Raw genomic sequence first — 19,762 nt, forward strand, 5'->3', positions numbered from 1 at the left:
CCAAGAACATCAGTCTCCACAGCAGATGCCTGCATGGCTGAGTCTCATCTGCAAGTCTGTGAACTTCCTCTCCAGCATCTCTTCTGTATTTACAAATAAGAACGGTAAAAATTTAGTTCTCTCTTTTGAGATCTGATGGTGAAAAGGGTTATCAAAAAAAAGAGAGAGGGGAGAGGATTCCTTTTGGTTTTCCTTTTATTTATGCCAATCAGGGAAAAGTTTCTGTAAGTTACTAAAATCATGCTAACATAGCAGCCTGGTGAGTGTGAGATGCTAAGACTCAGTTATATGTTCCAAGAAAGGCCAGACTTTCTACTCAGAAGAAAACATAACTCTCTGGTAACTAATGAAGTGTAGGACAGACTACATGGTTTTGTATCATCTGCTATAAAAAGCCCCAGAATGTCCTAAAGCATTTGTGCCTGCATGCCTGGGGCCTGTAATGATGTTCTTACATGCACAAGTAGAGCGCCCTTGACTGAATGAGAAAAGCAGGGACTTCATTTTTCTTGAAGAAGCCTTGGCAGTGGCCATTTGGCTTGAGGACTTAGTCATGTTCCCAATGCCTAGTTTGTAGCACAGACAGGGCCATTGCTGATAGTTCAGCAGAACCTTATGACTTGATTTATATTTCCTCAAAGGACCCTTTTCTTCAGGTCGGTCATGGAAATCTCCCTCTAGAGCCCCGGTAGTGGAAAAACAGACCTCATCCTCTTTCATCTCTGCCCTGTTGCCAGAGAAGCCTCCAGGGCATAAGTGGAAATGAGTATCAAGATCAGGCTCTTCTGCGAGCTGAGCCTGGACTCACTGAACACAGCTTTTGTATCCAGCAGCAGGCACAGATTCCCAAAGTCAGCACACCCCGTTTATTGCAGGCTGTTATAGATGCTTAATCCTGACACCAAAATAACTGTGCATGAATTCCTGGATGAAAAATGATAAAACTATCCATGGGCGTGCTTTCTTCTGTGCATTTTTGATGGACTGATTTTCATGTATTCGAACAACCAAATATCTCTGCCAGGCAAAGCCCAATCCCCTGTATCTGTTTCTCTTTTCTACACTAGGACAAATGACATGAGGCATTGCAGGAGGAGGATTACAGCATGTGAGTCTTCTTTTACAGGCAACTTACTACATTGAGTTTCTCACCAAAATTCTGTTGACATGACAACCTCACTGATCTTCTATGAGACCAATTGACAATCCCATTCTAAATCCAGATCCTACCATGGTTCTCTCACCAGGGATTCAGACTCAGTTAGTAGGCCGCTTATCTTCGGGAGTGAAACCAACATTTTACTGCGTGGTTGATTCTCTGCTCACTTCCAGTTAGGTGTATCTTTGTGGCAAGTGATAAATCTCTTATCAATAAGGCACAAAATCTCCCAAGGATGTGGCACAAGCTTGTAGAGATAATTTTCAAAAGGTTTTGTGGCCCACACCAACCACAGCCCTTATCAGCCGCATCCCTGAGTCTGTGTCTCAGCTGGGATTTCCTCCCACAGTCCCATGAGCTCAGTCAGCCTGTGGAAAAATCACTGTCTTGTAAACTTGTGTTTTCTTTGTCATTCAAGTGATCTGCTATTTCTGGCATAACTACTGTTTCCATGGCTACACCAGCTCATAAATAGGGTCAGAAACCTTGGAGATGCTTTTTAAGTGATTCCTTGGAATAGAGTATAATCTGGCCAGAGGTGATGAAACTCATGAGTTTTCCTTTGAGGCCATGAGGACTGAACTCCTGCTACCACTTGGTTTCTGGTGCAGCTTTGGTCTGGATCGAATCGCAACTGTTGTGGCCAAAAAAGTTGTCAGTGGCTTTCCTGGGACCAGGGGGGGAAAAGCCTGTGCAGGGAGGGACAGGGACTGGGTACTCAGTCCCTGGGCAGGACTTGTCATCCATGTGGTGTGGCAGCCAGGCATGAACATAAAGCCTCTAGCTCTGAAAAGAAGCTGTGCGCCTACAACTCTGAAAAGCAAATGCCACCCACTTCGTGAGGGGAAGGGAGAGAGAGAGGATGGATGGAGAGGGAGGACTGATAATCCTGGGAGATAAGAAAGAACATGAGAAGTGGGGCCCTTTAGGGAGTTTCTGTCATGTGTTGTCAGTGGTAAAAAAATATCTTTGTGTGACACCATGGAAATTTTTTTTCCACAGTCCACTTTTGTTAAAGAGAAACGAGACAGGTTTCATTGAGAAAACAGGAAAACAAAGGGAGTATTTTGAAAACAAACGGCCTGAATACATGTAAATTTTTAAGCTTCAGGAAAGAGTAGAGGGCTGTAGAGCTGATTTCCCCAGCAACTTTACCTACATAAGAGGAGGCAGAAGGGGAGGGGGAGCCCCTGGAAACCTGTCTGCAGCAGATGGAGGCATGGGAATGAGCAGCAGGAATGGGAGTGAGTCTGCTGCCAGCAGGCTGCACCTCTTTATATCCACACAAGCAGGTCCCTGCCCACAGTAATCACTTCTGCTGTCAGAAGAGGATGAGTGCAATCAATCTCCACGCATTTGTATACGTGCTCTAGTTACCACAGGGAAGAGAGGATGCCAAAACTATGCTGCCCCCGTCCTCTTTCCTGTGCCCAAAAATTACTGCACAAGCCTCTGAAAGCTGTGTGATTGTCTTAAATGTGTGGGAATGTAAGTGTGCTTGCTCCTTCTCTGCTAGATTAAAAGCCCCTCAGCTACATCTAGTATTTACTTCCTGGCTTCTCAGTGCCCACTCAAGGGCTAGGACCTTACTGATTTTTTTAATGTAAGCTAAGACTCTCACTGAAGGATTTATCTTGTCTAACTTCAGCCATCTGAAAGGTCAGAGGCCTCAGCTATGGGACTCTTGCTCAGCAACAGCACAGTGCTGGACTGGTGTTCCCTGCCAGAGTCTGTCACATCAGTGAGAGACTGTCCCTTCTTGGCCACACGTGGCCACACCCCTGGCTGGCATGGCTGCTCCAAAATCCCCTCCTCCAACCTCACCCAAAGACAAATCCCATCCATCATAAACAACCCACACTTTGGTGTCCTTCTGCCCCTCTGCTGCTCTCATGCTCCTGTTGCTCTCATTCTCCAGGATTATTTTCAGTCCTGCCAGCCCTTATCTCATGTTGTGAGGTGGGAGCTCAACAAGGGTGAGTGCAAGGTGCTTCACCAGAGCCAAGAGCCCCTGAGGTTTGTTAACCTTGTGGTTGTACCTCAAGCCAGACAGTTACAGGCCATGACTGAGTGTCATGGTTTAGCATAGTCTAGGTTTCTATCAGGGACAAGATCGGAGCAAGTTGTGGATAGGCAAATAGGCCTAGGGATGATTTATAAGTAAGTAATGGATATTTTGAACCAAACCACTACACTGAGGCACTGCTGCAGCCGAGGATGAGGATGATCTTCTAGCCCATTTTAGCAGGACTCTAGACCTTCTCTTTTCATCCTGAGACTCCACCAACTCTTTCCACATCTCTGACACTGATCTTCCAGGCAGTTGCAACAGTCTATTACAACATATTGGAGATACCAAGCACTTGGTATAAAATAGTATGCATTACCATGCACGGAGTTTTGTTGGGTTGGAGTATGGGTTGAGCTCTACCTCCAAGGGCTCCTCACAGTAGCAATGCTACTGGTACCCAGACGTGACCTAGCTGTTACCTCAGCCCAACACCTGGGCTCTCAGGAGTGACTGGCTGGCCACCCACATGCAACACAAAGGTTCCCCATTCTCCCCCTGCCTTCCCATCTGCTTCACTAGAGCCCTAGCAGCATCTCAGCAGCATTCCCTGTGACTCCCTTGAGTGGACTCAGCTCTGTTGACACTGGTCTAACTGCGTGCATTGCTCTGTAAGATGTGTCTTTTCCCCTGCGGCACCTCTGAGAAGTTTACTGGGAACCCCTCCAGGCATTTGCCAGCACAGGAGAGGGATAGGGAATCCTCCCTTCCCTGACATGTGCAGACATGTGTGTTCCCAAGAAGCAGCATCACTTGAAGGGCAGGTTATTTCTTTATTTCTCTTTGCTTCTGCAGAGATGTCCTCCCAGAAGCTCCAGAGAAGCCACACCCTTCTTGCAGAAAGGGCCACATCACCCCTCAGAAGTGTGACGAGGCTCTGCTGCTCCTCCAGACCTTACTGGAGCTGTGCCTGCACAGCTCTGGTCTCACAGTGCTCCCCCCACTTCACCCCTGCCGTGTAGATGCCCGCCCACAATTGATGCCCTGATGTCACCTGGTGGCAGGGTATATCTGCAGGACAAAGGACACCTCGAGACTCTTTCTACGCAGGCTGGAGGACGGGAGTTGAATGATTTGCAAGAGGAGCCCTTGGCACTGTAAGTGTTCCCCAGGAGCTCAAAGTAATAGCAAGGGGGGGAAGTGGGATGCAAAAAGAACTGGGTGCAAAACCCAGGGGAGAGAAACATCCAGATAAAACTCCATGGAGGAAAAATTTGGATGTTTGTGCTTGGAGAGCATGAACAGATCCAGTATCTAGGGGAAGGAGTTGTGATTCTTGTGTGGTTGCTCACTGTTTCCTCTAACATTAGGGCAGGTGCTGCAGCAGTGGTTTGTCTCAAAGCTCCCTGGCTGTACGAGCTCGGTTTCTCATGCTGGGCATCCCTCAGCTGGGGCTCCCTGGAACCCCCTTGGCTTGTGTCCTCAACTGGCTGAGCCTGCATGTGAGCAGCCCCGGGGGACTGCCTAGGAGCAGCTGGGACAGGCAGCTGGTGTTTCCTGCCCCAGTGCCCAGCCGCACATGCAGGGCACTTCAATGAGGAGTTTATAATGTGATGCTGTACCTCTGCTGTCACTGAATCCCTTCTTTCAACTGGGGTCTTTCCAGTGATCCCCATTTGGGAATATAGTTCTACTGGAAATGAGTTTCTGTCTTTTAGAGTGCATCCTCTTTCACCTGTTCTTGGTCTTAAAACTGCTGCTAGAATGAAGGATTTGAAATCCTTTGTAAGACACAGGAGCAGAAAGGGCTGAACCTGCGTGGACTTTTTCCCACCACTATGATTAGCCACCTCAAGGAATTGAGACTGGAGCTATGAAACTCCTCAAAGGCACTGGATTCAATACTCCCTGACGAAAGCCTGAAAGGATGATGCTAGTGGCTTTCCTGAGGCCAAGATCTGAGCATGCAAGAAACCCATAAAAAGAATGTGAAAAGAAGGATATTTCCTCCTGGTTTCTCTCTACTCATGGAAGAGTATCTGCATGGAGGGCCACGGCTTATGGAGGTTCTGTGTCTGACACCCTGAGGCAGCACAGGACAAATGCACACAGAAGAATCTGTATTTTTGAAAGTTTTGGATGAGGAAGACAAGTCCCTACACCAAAACTGTCTGAAGAAGATCAAGTGAGGTATCTACATTATCTGCCAGGGACATTTTCCACAGAGAGTCAGAGATTAAGGATGGGGCAGATTAAAGAGTCAGCATTTGTCAGTAGTATTCAAGCCCCTTTAAATTTAAATAAAACTAAAAGAAGGATGATTAACCTGGCCAACAACCCAGAGGTGGGATTTCTGACGAAACTGAGATAAGCCCATTAATGAGTATTAGGTATAATTAGCATTCAGATGCAAGCAAAGCTCTTACCTAGAGGATTAAGCCCTTGACTGAGCAGAATTGCTGTCAGGGGCAATTAGGTAACACCTCATCAGAGGAGGGGGCAGAGGAAGTGCATGGCAGAGGATCTTATGCCTCAACAATCTTTACATGCACAGCCATCAGCTCTTGCCCAGGAGCTGCATGCTGGTGCTGGCAGAAGCAAAAGAGCTCTGGCAGACCAGGAAACACTGGGAAGAGGCAGCATAGCACTTGCAAAGATCTAGAGGAGACTCAAACGTTTGCCAAGCCACCTGTTTGATCTGGTACCAAGGACTAGCCAAGTAACCAAGTACGGTAAGACAGAAGGCTGTGAAATTCCCACGGGAAGAGCTGCTATTGGCATTTCTTCCATATCTGTGATCCTGAGGTGCTTGTCTGGCTGTGTGTAGGGGCAGTTTGTTCCCGAGGTGTGGGAACTGGAGCAGGTTCCATCCTGTGGGGCAGGGCCCACGCTGGCATGAATGGAGAATTTTTTGACTCTAATGATGGCAATTGAGTCTCACCAGTTCCGTGGTGGGAGGGCAGCTTGATTCCTGCTGCAAGATGGAAGTTGTTATGTGGCATTAAGGTTACTTTCCATCCTTGGTCATTTTTTTTTGTGAAGCATGGAGATAATAGAGGGAGGTTAGTAAGGAAAAAGTTAGAATTGTCCCTAACGTTAGAAATGTCCCTAACTAAAAGTTTCATTGAGTGCTCTTTGTTCAATTCATGCAGGTGAGAGAGGATGAAGTGTGATTTGGGCAGATCCTTTTTCCTACCAAATCCTGTGTTATTGAATACCTGGTAGATGGATACAACTACTTCAGATTGGGGCAAAAAGAAACTTCAAGGGCTCAATCTTTCTGTTAGCTATTCCTCTATTGAGTGAATGTCAGGGACAAAGTGTGGACTCAAGGATCTAAGAAGTTTTGACCCTCAAAGACGTATTGGTGGTTAAGGTGACATGCCAGTACACAGCAGAGGTTATTGAAGCAGGAATTCGGTTGGAGATGGAGCTCAAATACAGCTGTCAAGTTTTGGATGTCAGTCCTAAGGGATGGAAATCTGTTAGCCAGTTTGTTTTTTCTGTTGTACTTTTGGAAGTAGCCCTTGAGAGGTGTGCCAAGTAATTTAGGTGTCAGATTAACATGGTGCTTAAAAGTGGATGCGTGTCCCTTTTAGTTCAGGAGCGGGGTCTAGCACTGGGACAGACAACATTGTGATGAGAATTGCACCTGAGACAGAGGCATAATAATAGACTTTGGCACATTAGCAGACGTTACAGAGCAGCTTTCTGATGCGAAGCATTTTGTTGTAGGGCAGTATCATCTGAATTCCTCCCATCCTGAGTAACAGAGAGGCACCAAATTCTGTCTTTGTTTTGAGGGAAAATGCCTTCATCTCTCAGTTTGGCCCCAAAAATCTGTGAGTCAAAAGATTTCATCTCTCCTCCGAGCAGTGCAGTCCAGGTCATACCTATCACTGCACTTCCATTCTCATTCTGTAAAAGAAGAAGGTGGCAGTGTTTGCCTGTCCTGCCACCATGCTGTGAGGAAAAAGAAAAAGCTGTAAATACTGGGCAACTGTTCAGGCACTGCAGAGATGGCAGCCAAATAAGTAACTTCCACGGTTTGAGCTGATCCCTGTGTTTGTGGGCACAGTGTGTGCTTAGGAAGCGTTGTGTTACACGCGGGGGAATAGCATCTGTGCATACTTCAGCTTCAGACACAACCATCTGCTGCTCCATTTGGGGCTGCTGGAACCTGTCCAGTCTCCTGCTTGGGATATCACAGCTGAGACAGAAGCCTGACCACAAGCGACAGAAGAGCTAGCCTGCCTCTAGGTACTATCATTTGGAACCATCCTACTGCCACCACAGATGGAAAGGTGTCCTGGGTGAAGTATTTCCAGACTGCCACAGATACAGAAATATGGCTTTTAACCTTGCATTGATGTGCAAGTGACACAGGAGGATTGCTTGGATGATCTTTCTCCTTGTATCTCAGGATTTGCTTTCCAGCGCTCTGGCTATTTCAGGACAAAGACATGAACTCTCTTTAGACTTGGGAAAAATAATCTTTGATGACATTTATAGTTCTGAGATTAAAAATCCGGTGTGTCACGGTGATGTTGGGGATTAAACCAGAGTACTATGTGACCTAATGAGATTAGTCTTTAGAACCAAATCCTGAAGTTAATTCCATCAGCGATTACATCAGCCTGGATGCACAGGGATGAACACCTGGAGATAGGAGATGTATAACAGTCATGGGGAAGAATGTGACTTCAAGGAAGAAGGAAAAAAGTTGCATTTATTTTTATCCATAAATGCACTTGTTCAGACCATTCTAGCATACTAATTAGCACAAAATTTGACGAAGGACTGGAAGCTTCCCTTTGGGCACTGGTGAGAGTTACTGCTGTCCTCTCTGGGAAAGAAGCAAAAGGCTCAGACTGCAGCAGTTCTGCCCTCTAAGACAGAGGTCTCCCAAACAGAAATTGCTCTCTGATAACTATTTAGCCCCTGTGAAGTGGAGTTTGGCTCATGTACAGTGTGATGAAAAGGGGTCAGCATATGTAATACAATGCTCAAAAATACCAAAATGGGCACATCCCAGGGAAAGTTACAGGCTTTACTCTTCTAAATCCTGAGAAATTTGCAGAATTAACTTCTGCCTAAAAGACAGTCCCCAGTGCTTTGCCTTAGCCTTCTGTATAATCTTTCAACGATCTTGTACTATTTCCTGTAAGTTTGATACTGACAAATGTGGAGCCCTGACTGCAGCTCCACCCAGACAGAGGGCACATCTAGCTCAGCATCCCATGTCCATCAGTGTTCAAAAGGTAATGCTTAGGCACAAGTATGAGAACAGGTGATTCCCAAGGATGGGCTATTTCTCTAAGCGATACATGTGTCTTCGTGGCTCCTGCAGCAATCAGGTCCTGAACCAGGAAGCAAAAACCTCAGCAATGCTATTCCAGGGCTAGCTAGAAAAAAAAACCCCAACATTGTAATTAAAGTTCCTATTTTACCTAAATTGTGGGGCAAGCTTCTGCAGCAACCTGTCTCCAAGGGTGCAACTGTGTTTGAGACAAAAGAAGGTGTTAGTCTCCATGACTCTGCAGTCATTGCACCATGGGGTTAAATGTCTTTTTGGCCTTAGTTTGAGTGTCCTTTGTTTGGCATCTTAATTCTAGCATGCCAGATGAAATGCAGTGCTACCCTGCTTAATTTCTATGCATTACAATCTTTCTTTATCTTTAATAGCATTATCTTTAATCCTGCCACAATTGTATTTTCCATAATTCTGTCAACTGACTACTGATACCTAGAAAAGATAAGCAGAGTGTTGTGTCAGTCCTTGCTGTTATCTTGCAGACAGAGGGATCTGAGAGAGGCGCGTGCCTGCCGCTCACAGCCCAGCGATGAGTGAGACCCCAGCCGCCACCCTCAACACCGGAGATGCTCCAACTGGTCCCAGCACACCACGCAAGGGGCCTCCCAAGTTCAAGCAGAGACAGACAAGGCAGTTCAAGAGCAAGCCCCCCAAAAAAGGAGTAAGAGGGTAAGGGAATTTTGGAAAGAAAAGAAACCATGCTAGTTGAGTAGCTCCCCACTGCTCCATTGTGCTTCTGTGATACCATCTTCCCTTGGGCAAGGAGCCAGAAGGCTTTCCCCTGCCCTCGGGTCACAATCAGCTCTCCAACCTGGAGCTGCTTCTCTTCTGCTCCCTACCCACAATTCTCCTTCCTTGGCTGGGCGTTTAGGACATCTCCCCTTTCCTTGCTGCTGCCCCAAACACACTCCTTACCTGCTCTTTTCTCTCCTAGGTTTGGAGATGACATCCCAGGCATGGAGGGGCTGGGCACAGGTAAGCTCTGAAGGATGTTGTTGTCATGCCCTGCTTTAGCACTAGTGCAGACAAACTTCATCATGGGAAAGGATTCTGGGGTGGTCTTTGTTTCCCTGGCCTGTCTGCAGCTCTCAGGGTCACCAGAGAAGACTCGTTCTACCTCCCCAAGCTGCCACGTTCATGCTTATGCTTACATTCACTACAAGAAGGAAAGGCCATTTATGTATGCTTCAGCTTCAGACTACTTACATTGGGCTGCAGAAGTGCTTGTTTGTTTTCTGCTAATACTCTGGCTAAGAATTTCAGCAGCATGAGGTTCTCAAAGAAATGCTAAATGCTAAGCTATTAATACCAAAAAATCACAGAAACTAAATCCCAGATGGTTAAGTATTTGTGTTGTCATCAGAATCCTAATTTTAAGCATTTCATGTACCCATCTGGGATTGAGAAACATGCATTGGATGAGCTGTAGCCAGTCAGAACTTTGAAGTACTGATAATGAGAGAGTCACAGATCCTGAATATTGTAGCCCAAATTATTCAGCATCTGATTTAAAACTCCACATGTCTTCAAGGAGATCACAGTTTGGCTACAGGTAATTTATGAGAACAGGAGAAACCACATACCTGGAATGAATTTTTACACCAGTTTACATAGTCACTGAAGAGACTAGGAAATGCTGCCTTGCTTTTTCTCACTGAGAGAAAGTACACTGATATGGTTTGGTCTGACAGGTAGTACCAGATTTGTAATGCTCATCTGCCCATTTAACCTTCAAATGGAGTCTCATTCTTGTTAATGGCTCCTGAGTAAATCAGCCTTGCCATTAATAAAAAATAAATCCAAGGAGTGCATTGGCAAGAACCCATTTGTCTTTTTCTCTCTTTTGCAGATATCACCGTGATTTGCCCATGGGAAGCTTTCAGCCATCTGGAGCTGCACGAGCTGGCCCAGTTTGGGATCATCTAAGGTGTCAGCATCTCTTCTGGTGTCACCTGGTGACTCCACAGATCCCAGCATGTTCTTCACCACCTTTGACACTTATTTTTGGCCCTTGCATCCACTTGCTTATGGGCAGGGTGGTTTTGTAAGAGCTAGTTATGAGAAACTTAACTTTGCAGATTAATTTGGCAAAGAAGTTATTTGAGACCCTGAGCAGGTCTCATGCTCCATGTGATGAAACTACTGAAAAATGTCTTAATGCCTCCCTGCACAATATTTTTTCTTCTCTCACTGTCATAGATCTTCAATGTTTATGGTGATACAGGGAGGCTGTATTTGAACTTTTTTCCTGATTAGCTGAGATATTGTGTGCATGTATGTCCACACCTAGTTAAATCAGCCCATTCTGTATTCTTCCTTCCTTCCTTCTCTTTCTTCGTCTTTCTATATAGAATTTCCATGGGTAGGTCCCCGTGTTATTTGGGCCACTAATTATTTGCTCAGAGTACATCTGTAGAAAACAGCATTAGAGTCACCAGTCCAGACATTAGGCTGCTTTCCATAGGAGATCCTTCCCCAGGGGTTCACCATAAGGAAGGTGCTGCTAAGATTTACCTCATCAGCAAATGGGGAAAAGGGCTTGCAAATGCTGTCTCTGCTGTACTGCCCACAGGCTATGAACCATGAGAGTCTGGCTGTTCTCATAATGTTAAATGAATATGTGTGCGTCTGAGATCAATAGCTAAGTGAATTGATCCCATTATTCATTCCTTTGTGGTTGCAATTCCAAAGAAGCAGCTCTCCAAATGACGCTGCGTTTCCTCTCCTTTGATGGGAAGCCCCGTGTGACACTTGCACTGTCCCCATGCCCGTACATATTTACATGAGACATTTGCTCCCCAGGACATGCTTGCTGCTGATTAAGACAGGGAATCCTTATGGTCTGTCACCAGACTGTGCCAGCAGTCCCGCCACATTCAGCAGAAAATGGTATTGCAGTAATTGCTCCCTCTTCCCTGTATTTAGCATAGGACAAGTCTCCCTTCATGCTGCCCCTCATAAGCAAGAAGGCTTTTCTCTCTTTACTCCCTGGCAATTTCAAGCTGTGGAGCTTGTTTGGACAAGCAGGCAAATGGTGTCCCCAGAGAAAAGTAACAACAGAGCAAGTGAGGAGGCAGGGGAAGGGTAGGATGTGTACATGCAGGCAAGCACAGAGAGAACCCACTTAACCCCATCGATCTGTGTCTCCTGGTCTCTGGCAGCCTGAGTGCTGCCGAGTGCTGAGGCACCCGTAACCACTTAAATGTTCGGGGAAGGCACCGAGATTCCCTACGGCCCTGGCATTAAGGGAGGGCTTTTGGCTTGTTTGCAGGCAAGGAGCAAGTTTATTGTAGCTACATAATATTCATAAGGGGAGGTGGAATTTTTAATCATTGCCTTTAGCTTGAGAAGCCTCATTGCATAAGAACTGCCTCCCCCTATCTTATCTTTCCTATGCTGAACATGTTCATGGGCGCAAGGAGTGATTGTGGAGAGGAGAGCAAATCCTGTCTAAACGATTGATCCCCACGCATAAAGCATTGCTATAAATCCATGGCGGTGCTATAGTTATCTGCTACTGTTATTCCAGAAATAAAAGCTAGCAGTTTCCAGTTAAAATATAGCTTGAGCACCAAAAGCTAAAGGAAATTAATTCCTGTTGGCAGTCCAGAGTACAGCTTTTATTATTCAGCACTCCTGCCATTAGACACAGCAGTAAACCACGGAGTGGTTCAGAACCGCAGCACTATCACGGCGCAGAAGCCATGTACCATTTAGCTAATTGCAGCCCTCAGCTATTTCCTTGGGCAGAGGCAGTCTGTCCTTTCCACTTACTTCCAGTTTCTCCTGCCTTTCTCACCTTTTAATGCTTTTCTTCTTTCCCTAAGTGTTCTTTATGTAAATGACGTTTTATTTAGCTTTTACTATAGGGAACTGATTTCATTTTTTTCAAGCTCGTACTAGCCCTCTCCTTCTGTAGTTAAATGTGAATGTTCCTATGGCAATACTCTCGTGCTCTTGTTCACATTATGCCATCCTGTTACATATGATCCTCATCCCACCTTCTCAGTCTGTCCCCTTCTCTCTGGGAAAAGATCCACTAGACCCAGTTTTGAATCCTTCAAGCTGGCTGCCTCTATTATCATTGAGTTTTCCCTTTTTAAAGCTTTTTTAATAGGACAAAAACAAGAGAAGAAAATTTTATTTCATCTTTTTGCTCCCTTTTCATCCCAGACCTTGGGAAAACAGTCCACAGACACTGAGACACTTTGTCAGAAAATACTGGGATAAAAGCAAAACTCTCCTTAGTCCAGGGACTGAAGTTTTAGCAAATCAGAAGGTCCTGGTGTAGTTCCATATCTGATTGCCATATCCCCAGTTCCCATCAGAGAACTACTCCATTCTTCTTCCTAGAGGAGTCCAACAGGAATGTACACATAAGCCAGCTCTCATGCCTGGCTGATGAGCTGTATCAGAAGAGGGATGCTTTGAGACAACACAATTTGTTAGTTATTTTAAAAATAATTTCTGTGCATTAATAGGGATTACATTAGTTCCTTTACTTGTAAGGAATTTTGAGACTTAGAAGAAGAGTCTTAAAACACACTCACAGTTGTTTTGTCTGAGGTTCTGAGGTTTCTTTTATGAGCCGTAATTCCTGAAGCTTCCATTTTTCAGTGAGAGATGGCTATAGTGCAAGAAAGCAAACGTGTTAAAGCAGCTTGTTGAAGGACTTCAGTCTATATGCATTGTAATATGTTACTCTCTGTTCTTTTACTACAAAAACATGTCAAAAGGAATAAAAATTAATAGAAATTGTTTAAAAAATCTTAAGAGTGTAGTCTGACTTGCTTACAAAATACAACCAGGGAAAGGCAGATGACTTAGCTTTTCCTGAAATCCTTTCCTGGGGAAAGACCTGAAAGTCACTCATCACCTCTTGCTAGAGAAAAGCAGCTATTTATCTCCAAACAATAGACAATAAAGACCAACTGTGATATCATCTGAGAAGCAGTTTTTCCTGAGTGATGACTGGTATATTCTCCCAAAAGTGTTGCACATGATTTCCTTCAGGCTGAAATCTTTTGGCCAGTTACATCTTCTGGGGCTCTGTGCAAATGAATGTCAGTGTGTTTTCTACCCTATAGCAAAGAATTGCTGAGATGTGAATGCCACTTAGTTCCTTCTCATTGCCATGACTGCAAGACAGAGCTGCAAACACTCATCTCCTCTTGCTTCTTGCTGCGGCTGAACTTTCTAAATGTTCATAGGGGTTTCAAGATGGTCAAGTGCAATTGCGTTCTGGTGCTATGGTGTCAAATCTCAGCCTTAGAAGTGTTTTCTTTTGTGCCATCCTTGGCATTTTTTCTTGCAACTCATCACTGAGCATCCACTTGAAAGTCTTTTGTCTTTGAATGTTGTCTATCCTGTGAGATACGAACATGAGTTGCCCAGGGCTCCTTTGTGAGGGCTTTTTCAAACCTTTTCTCAACTGCATTTTGAAAGCCATAAAAATATCTTCTCACATGGTTATGCCAATTTAAAGCAGTAACCAACTTTTGAGTCCCATCCTCACTGACCCCAGTTTCTGACTCTAGTGAGAAAGTTAATTAAACCCAAATCTCTTCAAGAAAAGAAGAATGAACCTTAGGAGAAGTGAGAAGCACTTGTCTTGCTTCTCCCCTTTCTGTCCCCCACAGTATGTAAATCACTTCAGGAATCTCAGTTAAAAATAAATAAAAGAAAAAATAATAATAAAAAAATTAAAGCCCCAAACCCTCAGTGTAAGTTGGATGCTTCAGGAGATCTGAAGAGCATTAGTACAAAATTACCATGCTCCAAAAGTTTTCAAATCAGCACCTCACTCAGTATCAAGCCACTGTCACATTTTCCTATGATATGGATCAATAAGGTGTAGGCTAAAAAATGACATTATCACTCTGTGTTTTGTGGGGCATTTTTCTATTTTATAAGTGGGTTTTTAGGAGTTAGGTAAATTAAGAGTACTCACCACCTTTAGGTCTTCAATACCTGATTTTTCAGAGTATTTTACAGTTTATCTTGAAGTTTAAAATGCAGCTGTCATTAGCTGTGGTTGCATCTGTAAGTACTCATTAGTGAATCTCATTCTCTCTGAGCCAGATCTCACCCAGACAGTAAGATCCAGGGCCTCAGATTGGAGATCTGAGCAACAGGAAGTCTGTATTTTTGAGAGCATTTATGTAATGCTCCGTAGGGTGGGCAGGTTATTCCAGCCAACAGTCTGTTTCAGCATCACCACACCACTGTGATGCAAACCTAGACAGATCTGAAAAAAAAAGAACAGAAGATTATGCGACTAAAATAAAAGATAGTATCACATGCTTATAAATGTGCTCAACTCTAGAATTTCCTCATACCAGGCTGCTTAACTTTGAAACCTTATTCCCAGTCCCCATAGTGCTGTCAGGGCTGCTGAAGCTGGGACCAGTTTAGTACCCTAATGTCAGGCACCTGCCCCTCCAAAGTTTGTTCTGACAGCCCAAGGTTGGGAGCATCTATGGCTTTGAGCTTTTTCCACACCGACTGTGATCCACCTGGAGGGAGTGGGATGGCTGAAGCCTCTGTGCTGGGGGTATATAACAATTGAATTCTGTCAGTTGCAACTTACCTTTAACATGTTCTCTCATGATTTATGTTGTTCCTCTTCTTGAAGTTTAGCATAATTGTGGTGCGAATTTTGGTCGTTTCTGCTCCTGCTGGGTGAAAAGAATACCTTCTTTATCAAGGCTCATTGCCTTCAGGAATTTGCAAACACTTTCTTGCCTCTGGCATTTTTCTGAGGGCCTCTCACATTCCTCAAGCTGTAAATGAAGTGGCCAAGCATAGCAATGACCAGCACATACTCAACATACAGCAGACTGTCCAGATGGCAGAGCAGACAAGGGATATGACAGAAGTAAGTCACTACCCTAAGTAAGAACTACCCTATGAAGAGTAGGACTTTAGACAGGGGGGCACTGGGAGTGCTTTTGGTACCCTGAGAACTTGGTCAGGACAGTGGTCAGCACAGGAAAAGTGCACAGGAAGGAAAGATTCCTTCAAGAAGATGGAGACCACGGAGAAGGAATGTGGTGAAGCCCCAGGAAGCTGCCTGACAAAGCTGTACACAGGGCTTTGCCCTGTGGTCTGTGCCAGACTGCAGCTGGCCAAGGAGCACTTGCAGGAATTCTGAGCCTGTTATGATACTGAACAAGAGCATCCACACAAGGTACAAACTATTTACAAAGCACTGAGCAAGCTGAACTTGGTTCCTTACCAGAGACCTTGCTCTCTCTGGGAGACAGCAGCTGCACAACCATCCAGGAAGAAAGAGAGCTTGCAGAAAAACACATCAAAGTGTGGGAGCTCCAAACTACCACCACAATGACCTTGTAATCATGGGTGATAGAGTAGGTAAGCAGGAATAACATCAATGGGAAAATCTGTATCTTGTGCTATTAGGAGACCTCAATAAACCTGTGTTTTACTTCCCCTCACTTCTGGACAGGACACCAAAAGGAGCAACAGATAGAAATCCCAGGATCATTAAAAACACCACCCTTGCAGGCTGCTGGAACACATCTCTTGGAAGTGTGACCTAGGCAGGCTTACAGGGGCTGCAGAGGGGCACAGCAGCCTAGAGGCAGATGGGAGGCAAGGCCAGTTTCTCAGCCATGCAGAAGTTTCTGCCCCACCAGTGACCTGAGGCACAAACTCCCATTGCTTGATCAAAACACCACATTGGTTTCTCTAGGCACAAGGAGAAGGCAAACTCATTTGCTCATCTCACAAGAGCTATCTGGATTCAAGCCAGCTCAAATTTGTATCATCCAGACAGCTGGCATGCTGGCATGGGCATAACAATCTTGCATCTGTCTGCACCAGGGAACTGGCTGCAAGTCTGAAAGTAAGGGAAGAAAAATAACAGAAGGCCAATGTCGGCGACTGAGGCACAGACCCAGACAGGCAGGGAATCTGAATCGTTTATTCAAAGGAATGAGCTGGTTTTATACAATTTTCTAAGGCACAGTATTTCCTTACATGGCAATTCTCACTACGTGACCTATCCCGTGTTGCCACATCAGCAACACACTGCCTTCTGTGGGGTGATCACTCACTGTTCACTGTCCATCAGCTCCCGGCAGGCTCCTCTCCGTAGGGGTCTGCCCTGTGACACCTCCTCCCCCCAGGGTCCGGCGGAGACAAGCCTCTGTGTGCTGCCATGTGCTCCTTTGTGCTGCCATGTGCCTCTGCAGGCAGCTTTTACAGCTCACAACTCAACTTTATTCCATCTCTTCCCACAGGCCAGCCATGTGGAAAACAGCAAGTTGTATTAGATCTGGCTTTAGCAACTGCAGTTTTACCAGAAACATTCTCTGGGATCAAGGTCTTTCCATGCTAGGCACTTCATAAGTACATCACTAACAAATCAGTTATAACCCTGTTCTCCAAGAGTGTTGCTCCAGCCTGTGGATACTGAACTTCACTAATAAGGGGGCACTGCAGAGATGCAGCACAGTCAGTCTTGAAAATGTCCGTACGTGGCCAGGTCACATGTAGACAGCTGGGGTGAGGAACATGCAGATGGAGGCATCGGGGAAAGTCCTTTCAAACACAAACCTTAAGCTAGATGATCTGGTAAGCACCAGTCTCAGACAAGAGCGAAGGGAAAGCAAGTCAGCAATTACATTGGAATGAAATATGGTCAGCAAATGAAGCAATTGTGAACCAAAGCTGCCTATACTGAAAGAGTACCACAAGGAGCTATATTATGATAAATCTGAGAGGATCTTAACACCACTGCATCCCCATCCAGAAGGCTCCATTCAGTTCTAGGCATTTTGAGGACAGAAGGTGATGAACTGTTCTGTATTTTGAACTCATGTAGAAGGGGGATGAAGAGTAAACAAAAATGAAGAAAGGAGGAGTAAGGACTCCACAGGCATCAGGGAAGTTGTTCCAGCATGCACAGCCCCCTGAAATAGTCAAATGGAGTTATGATTCCCACCCAGAGGTAGTTGTAGGGTATAGATAACAACGGAGGACAAATATTAGCAAGGATGAAACAAGTAAAAACTATCTGAAAATAAAATCAAAATATTAAGTAGCTGTTGTCAAGAAGTCCTGACAAATACCTTCCTTGGGAAAACTGGACTCTTGGCCCCATGGGAACTGGGAAGGCTCTGATACTTAGTACATTTGTGACTGCGTTGTAGAAAGTAACCAAGAACCCCCTGCAGAGAGCATCTGGCACAGAACAGGCATAGTTCCTGCAGGAGTCAGGGCAGTCACCCTGGGCCATCTCCACTGCTGTGTCTCTCAAGCTACACACTAGTGATGTATAGAAAATAAGTTTGCTTTTCATAGGAAATTCATGCATTACAATATCAAAGCTAAATACATAGGAAGCTCTGCTTAGCAGCCATTTGTAAGCTTCTGATAACAAGACACAAAGTAAGATGCTGTGTTCTTAGCTGCTAAAAAATAAATGTGACAAAACCAGCAAAAATCTCAAGCTCAAAACAAAGAGCGTGGAAGCACACAAGATATTTTCATTTCACTCTTCAGTGAGAACTGCTTCTTTGGAAAATACAGTAACATTTTAGTTCCACATCCCACCGATTTCTCACTTTGGAAGGCACAATGTGCACCTTGTGTGTAATGCTATGATATGTAATTTTTTTTTTCTTTGCTTCAGTCTGGAACCATTTCCCTGAAAGGTGGCATAAAGCTTTGAAGCTTTATCCCAGCGATGTAAACTTTTTGCATTCATTCACAGTAATGCCTAATCCCATTTTAATCTTAATAAGCTCTTTAGTGCAATAATATCCTATGGCATTAAGGCATACAACTTAATTCCTTGAATTAAAGCCAGGATTCTCTTTGGAGTTTTTGCACTGACTTCCACAAGCTTTGGATCAGGTCAACCTCCAAAAAAAACCCAACCTGCTGCAAACCACTGAACTACCTGACAGAAAAGGCTTTATGGTTTTATATTATCTTACAATAGCTTTTCCATGTATATAGAATCTGCATTCATAAGAATTTCAGAGCTTCAAGCAGCATCTAACTGGAATAATTAGCTACCCTGATCCCAAGATGCTGTTGATAAACTCTTCAGGAAGAAACATTTCCTTACCCTCACTACTCTGGCCCAGGGCTGATACAGTGATCCAACATGAGAAGCTTGAAGCCTTTGGGTGCCTACTCTCAGAAGAACGTTATCTCTTGATCTATCTAAATGAGCCAATTATGAACTGGATTCCCAAGTTCCTTCAGACAAAAATGGTAGAGATAAATTTAATATGAACTAAATTGCAAACAGGAGGAAGTTGTTGCTTGTTATAATTATTTAGTTATAGAGGAAATTTTAAGTCACCTCTTTCAAAGGTCTGAGAAAAGTCATACTGTGGGCACCACCTGGAATTTCTCTCTGAACATCAAATAAATGTCCCAAGTATTCCCAATAGTACAAATCCTCTGGCTTGTTTTCAAACTGTAATTGTGGCCAGGAGCTATGTAACAGTGCAAAACCCATTCTCTGCCCTTCAAGTGTCTTCACTCTGACCTTACTTAAAAATGAGAAACCTGTCTCATAGCCCCTTCAGTCCCTCGAGCTTTGTGACAAGGCACTGAATGTACACAGAGAAGGCAAATCAGTCCTAAGCTCAGACACAAATCCAAATCAAGGGGGTTGCTTTAAAAGTTGCTGCTCACTGACTGGGTTAGAGAAGGTGACTTCTTTGGCTGCTCCAATTGTCAAATAAAATACAGTTCATGGTGACTTAGGCTTGCACATATCATCCCTGCTTGCAGCAAGCTCAGAGCACAAGCACTACTCATTGTTGCAGCTCAGCTGCTGAACAGTACTCAGTAACCCTAAACAGCTTTGTTATATTTCATCAGGGTCCTTAACCCCTCTTTGGTTTACTAAAGAGATAGCCAAAAGGCCATTTGATCAAACCCAGAAATGTCTTCATGGGAACATATTTCTGATAGGAAATGAGTCTTTCTTACATGCAGCAGAAAAGTAAAATCATATCTGGTGGCTGGTTTGGCAGATTGAGATAAGAACCACATTGCTAATTTCTCACAGAGGCAATAATGAAACTCAGAAACAACTTTCCACATGATCTGTGCCTTGTAGGTCTTCAAACCAAGAGTGTGTGACAGGAAGGTGGATAGATATGCTGAGGGTAACATCTGTGGCTCAGGTATTTCAGACCTCCTGTGCAGGACCACTGGAGAAGCTTTCAAGTCAGGACTGTACAGGACATCATTAGGATGACACCAGCTATATTTGACAATCTAATACCCATGC

The 19,762-nt window shown here is 44.6% G+C and overlaps 1 protein-coding gene and 1 long non-coding RNA gene across 7 annotated transcripts in view; one reads left to right on the plus strand and one right to left on the minus strand.

Annotated features, from left to right (window-relative positions):
- The first annotated feature begins 4,219 nt into the window (after positions 1-4,219).
- Positions 4,220-10,791, plus strand: PDE6H (phosphodiesterase 6H). Of its 3 annotated transcripts, none has more exons than XM_048300573.1 (4): positions 4,220-4,324; positions 8,964-9,150; positions 9,416-9,456; positions 10,331-10,791. In XM_048300573.1, the coding sequence occupies exons 2-4, from the start codon at positions 9,011-9,013 to the stop codon at positions 10,405-10,407; spliced, it is 258 nt and encodes an 85-aa protein (XP_048156530.1). In that variant the 5' UTR covers positions 4,220-4,324; positions 8,964-9,010; the 3' UTR covers positions 10,408-10,791. The 3 variants fall into 3 exon arrangements, with proteins under 3 accessions (XP_048156530.1, XP_048156532.1, XP_048156531.1); XM_048300575.1 differs by lacking the exon at positions 4,220-4,324 and adding an exon at positions 5,677-5,894; XM_048300574.1 differs by lacking the exon at positions 4,220-4,324 and adding an exon at positions 5,678-5,899.
- Positions 10,792-14,162: 3,371 nt separating this feature from the next.
- Positions 14,163-19,762, minus strand: part of LOC125324562 — a 29,234-nt gene continuing 23,634 nt past the window's right edge. For 2 of the 4 annotated variants that reach the window (XR_007203034.1, XR_007203036.1), the window contains exons 2-3: positions 15,071-15,158; positions 14,163-14,728 (exon numbers count right to left, since the gene is read on the minus strand). This is a non-coding gene — a long non-coding RNA (uncharacterized LOC125324562). The remainder of the gene's footprint in view (positions 14,729-15,070; positions 15,159-19,762) is intronic. The other 2 variants (XR_007203037.1, XR_007203035.1) reach the window with 1 other exon arrangement.

This window comes from Corvus hawaiiensis, chromosome 4 (assembly GCF_020740725.1).
Source record: "Corvus hawaiiensis isolate bCorHaw1 chromosome 4, bCorHaw1.pri.cur, whole genome shotgun sequence".
Taxonomy (NCBI): domain Eukaryota; kingdom Metazoa; phylum Chordata; class Aves; order Passeriformes; family Corvidae; genus Corvus; species Corvus hawaiiensis.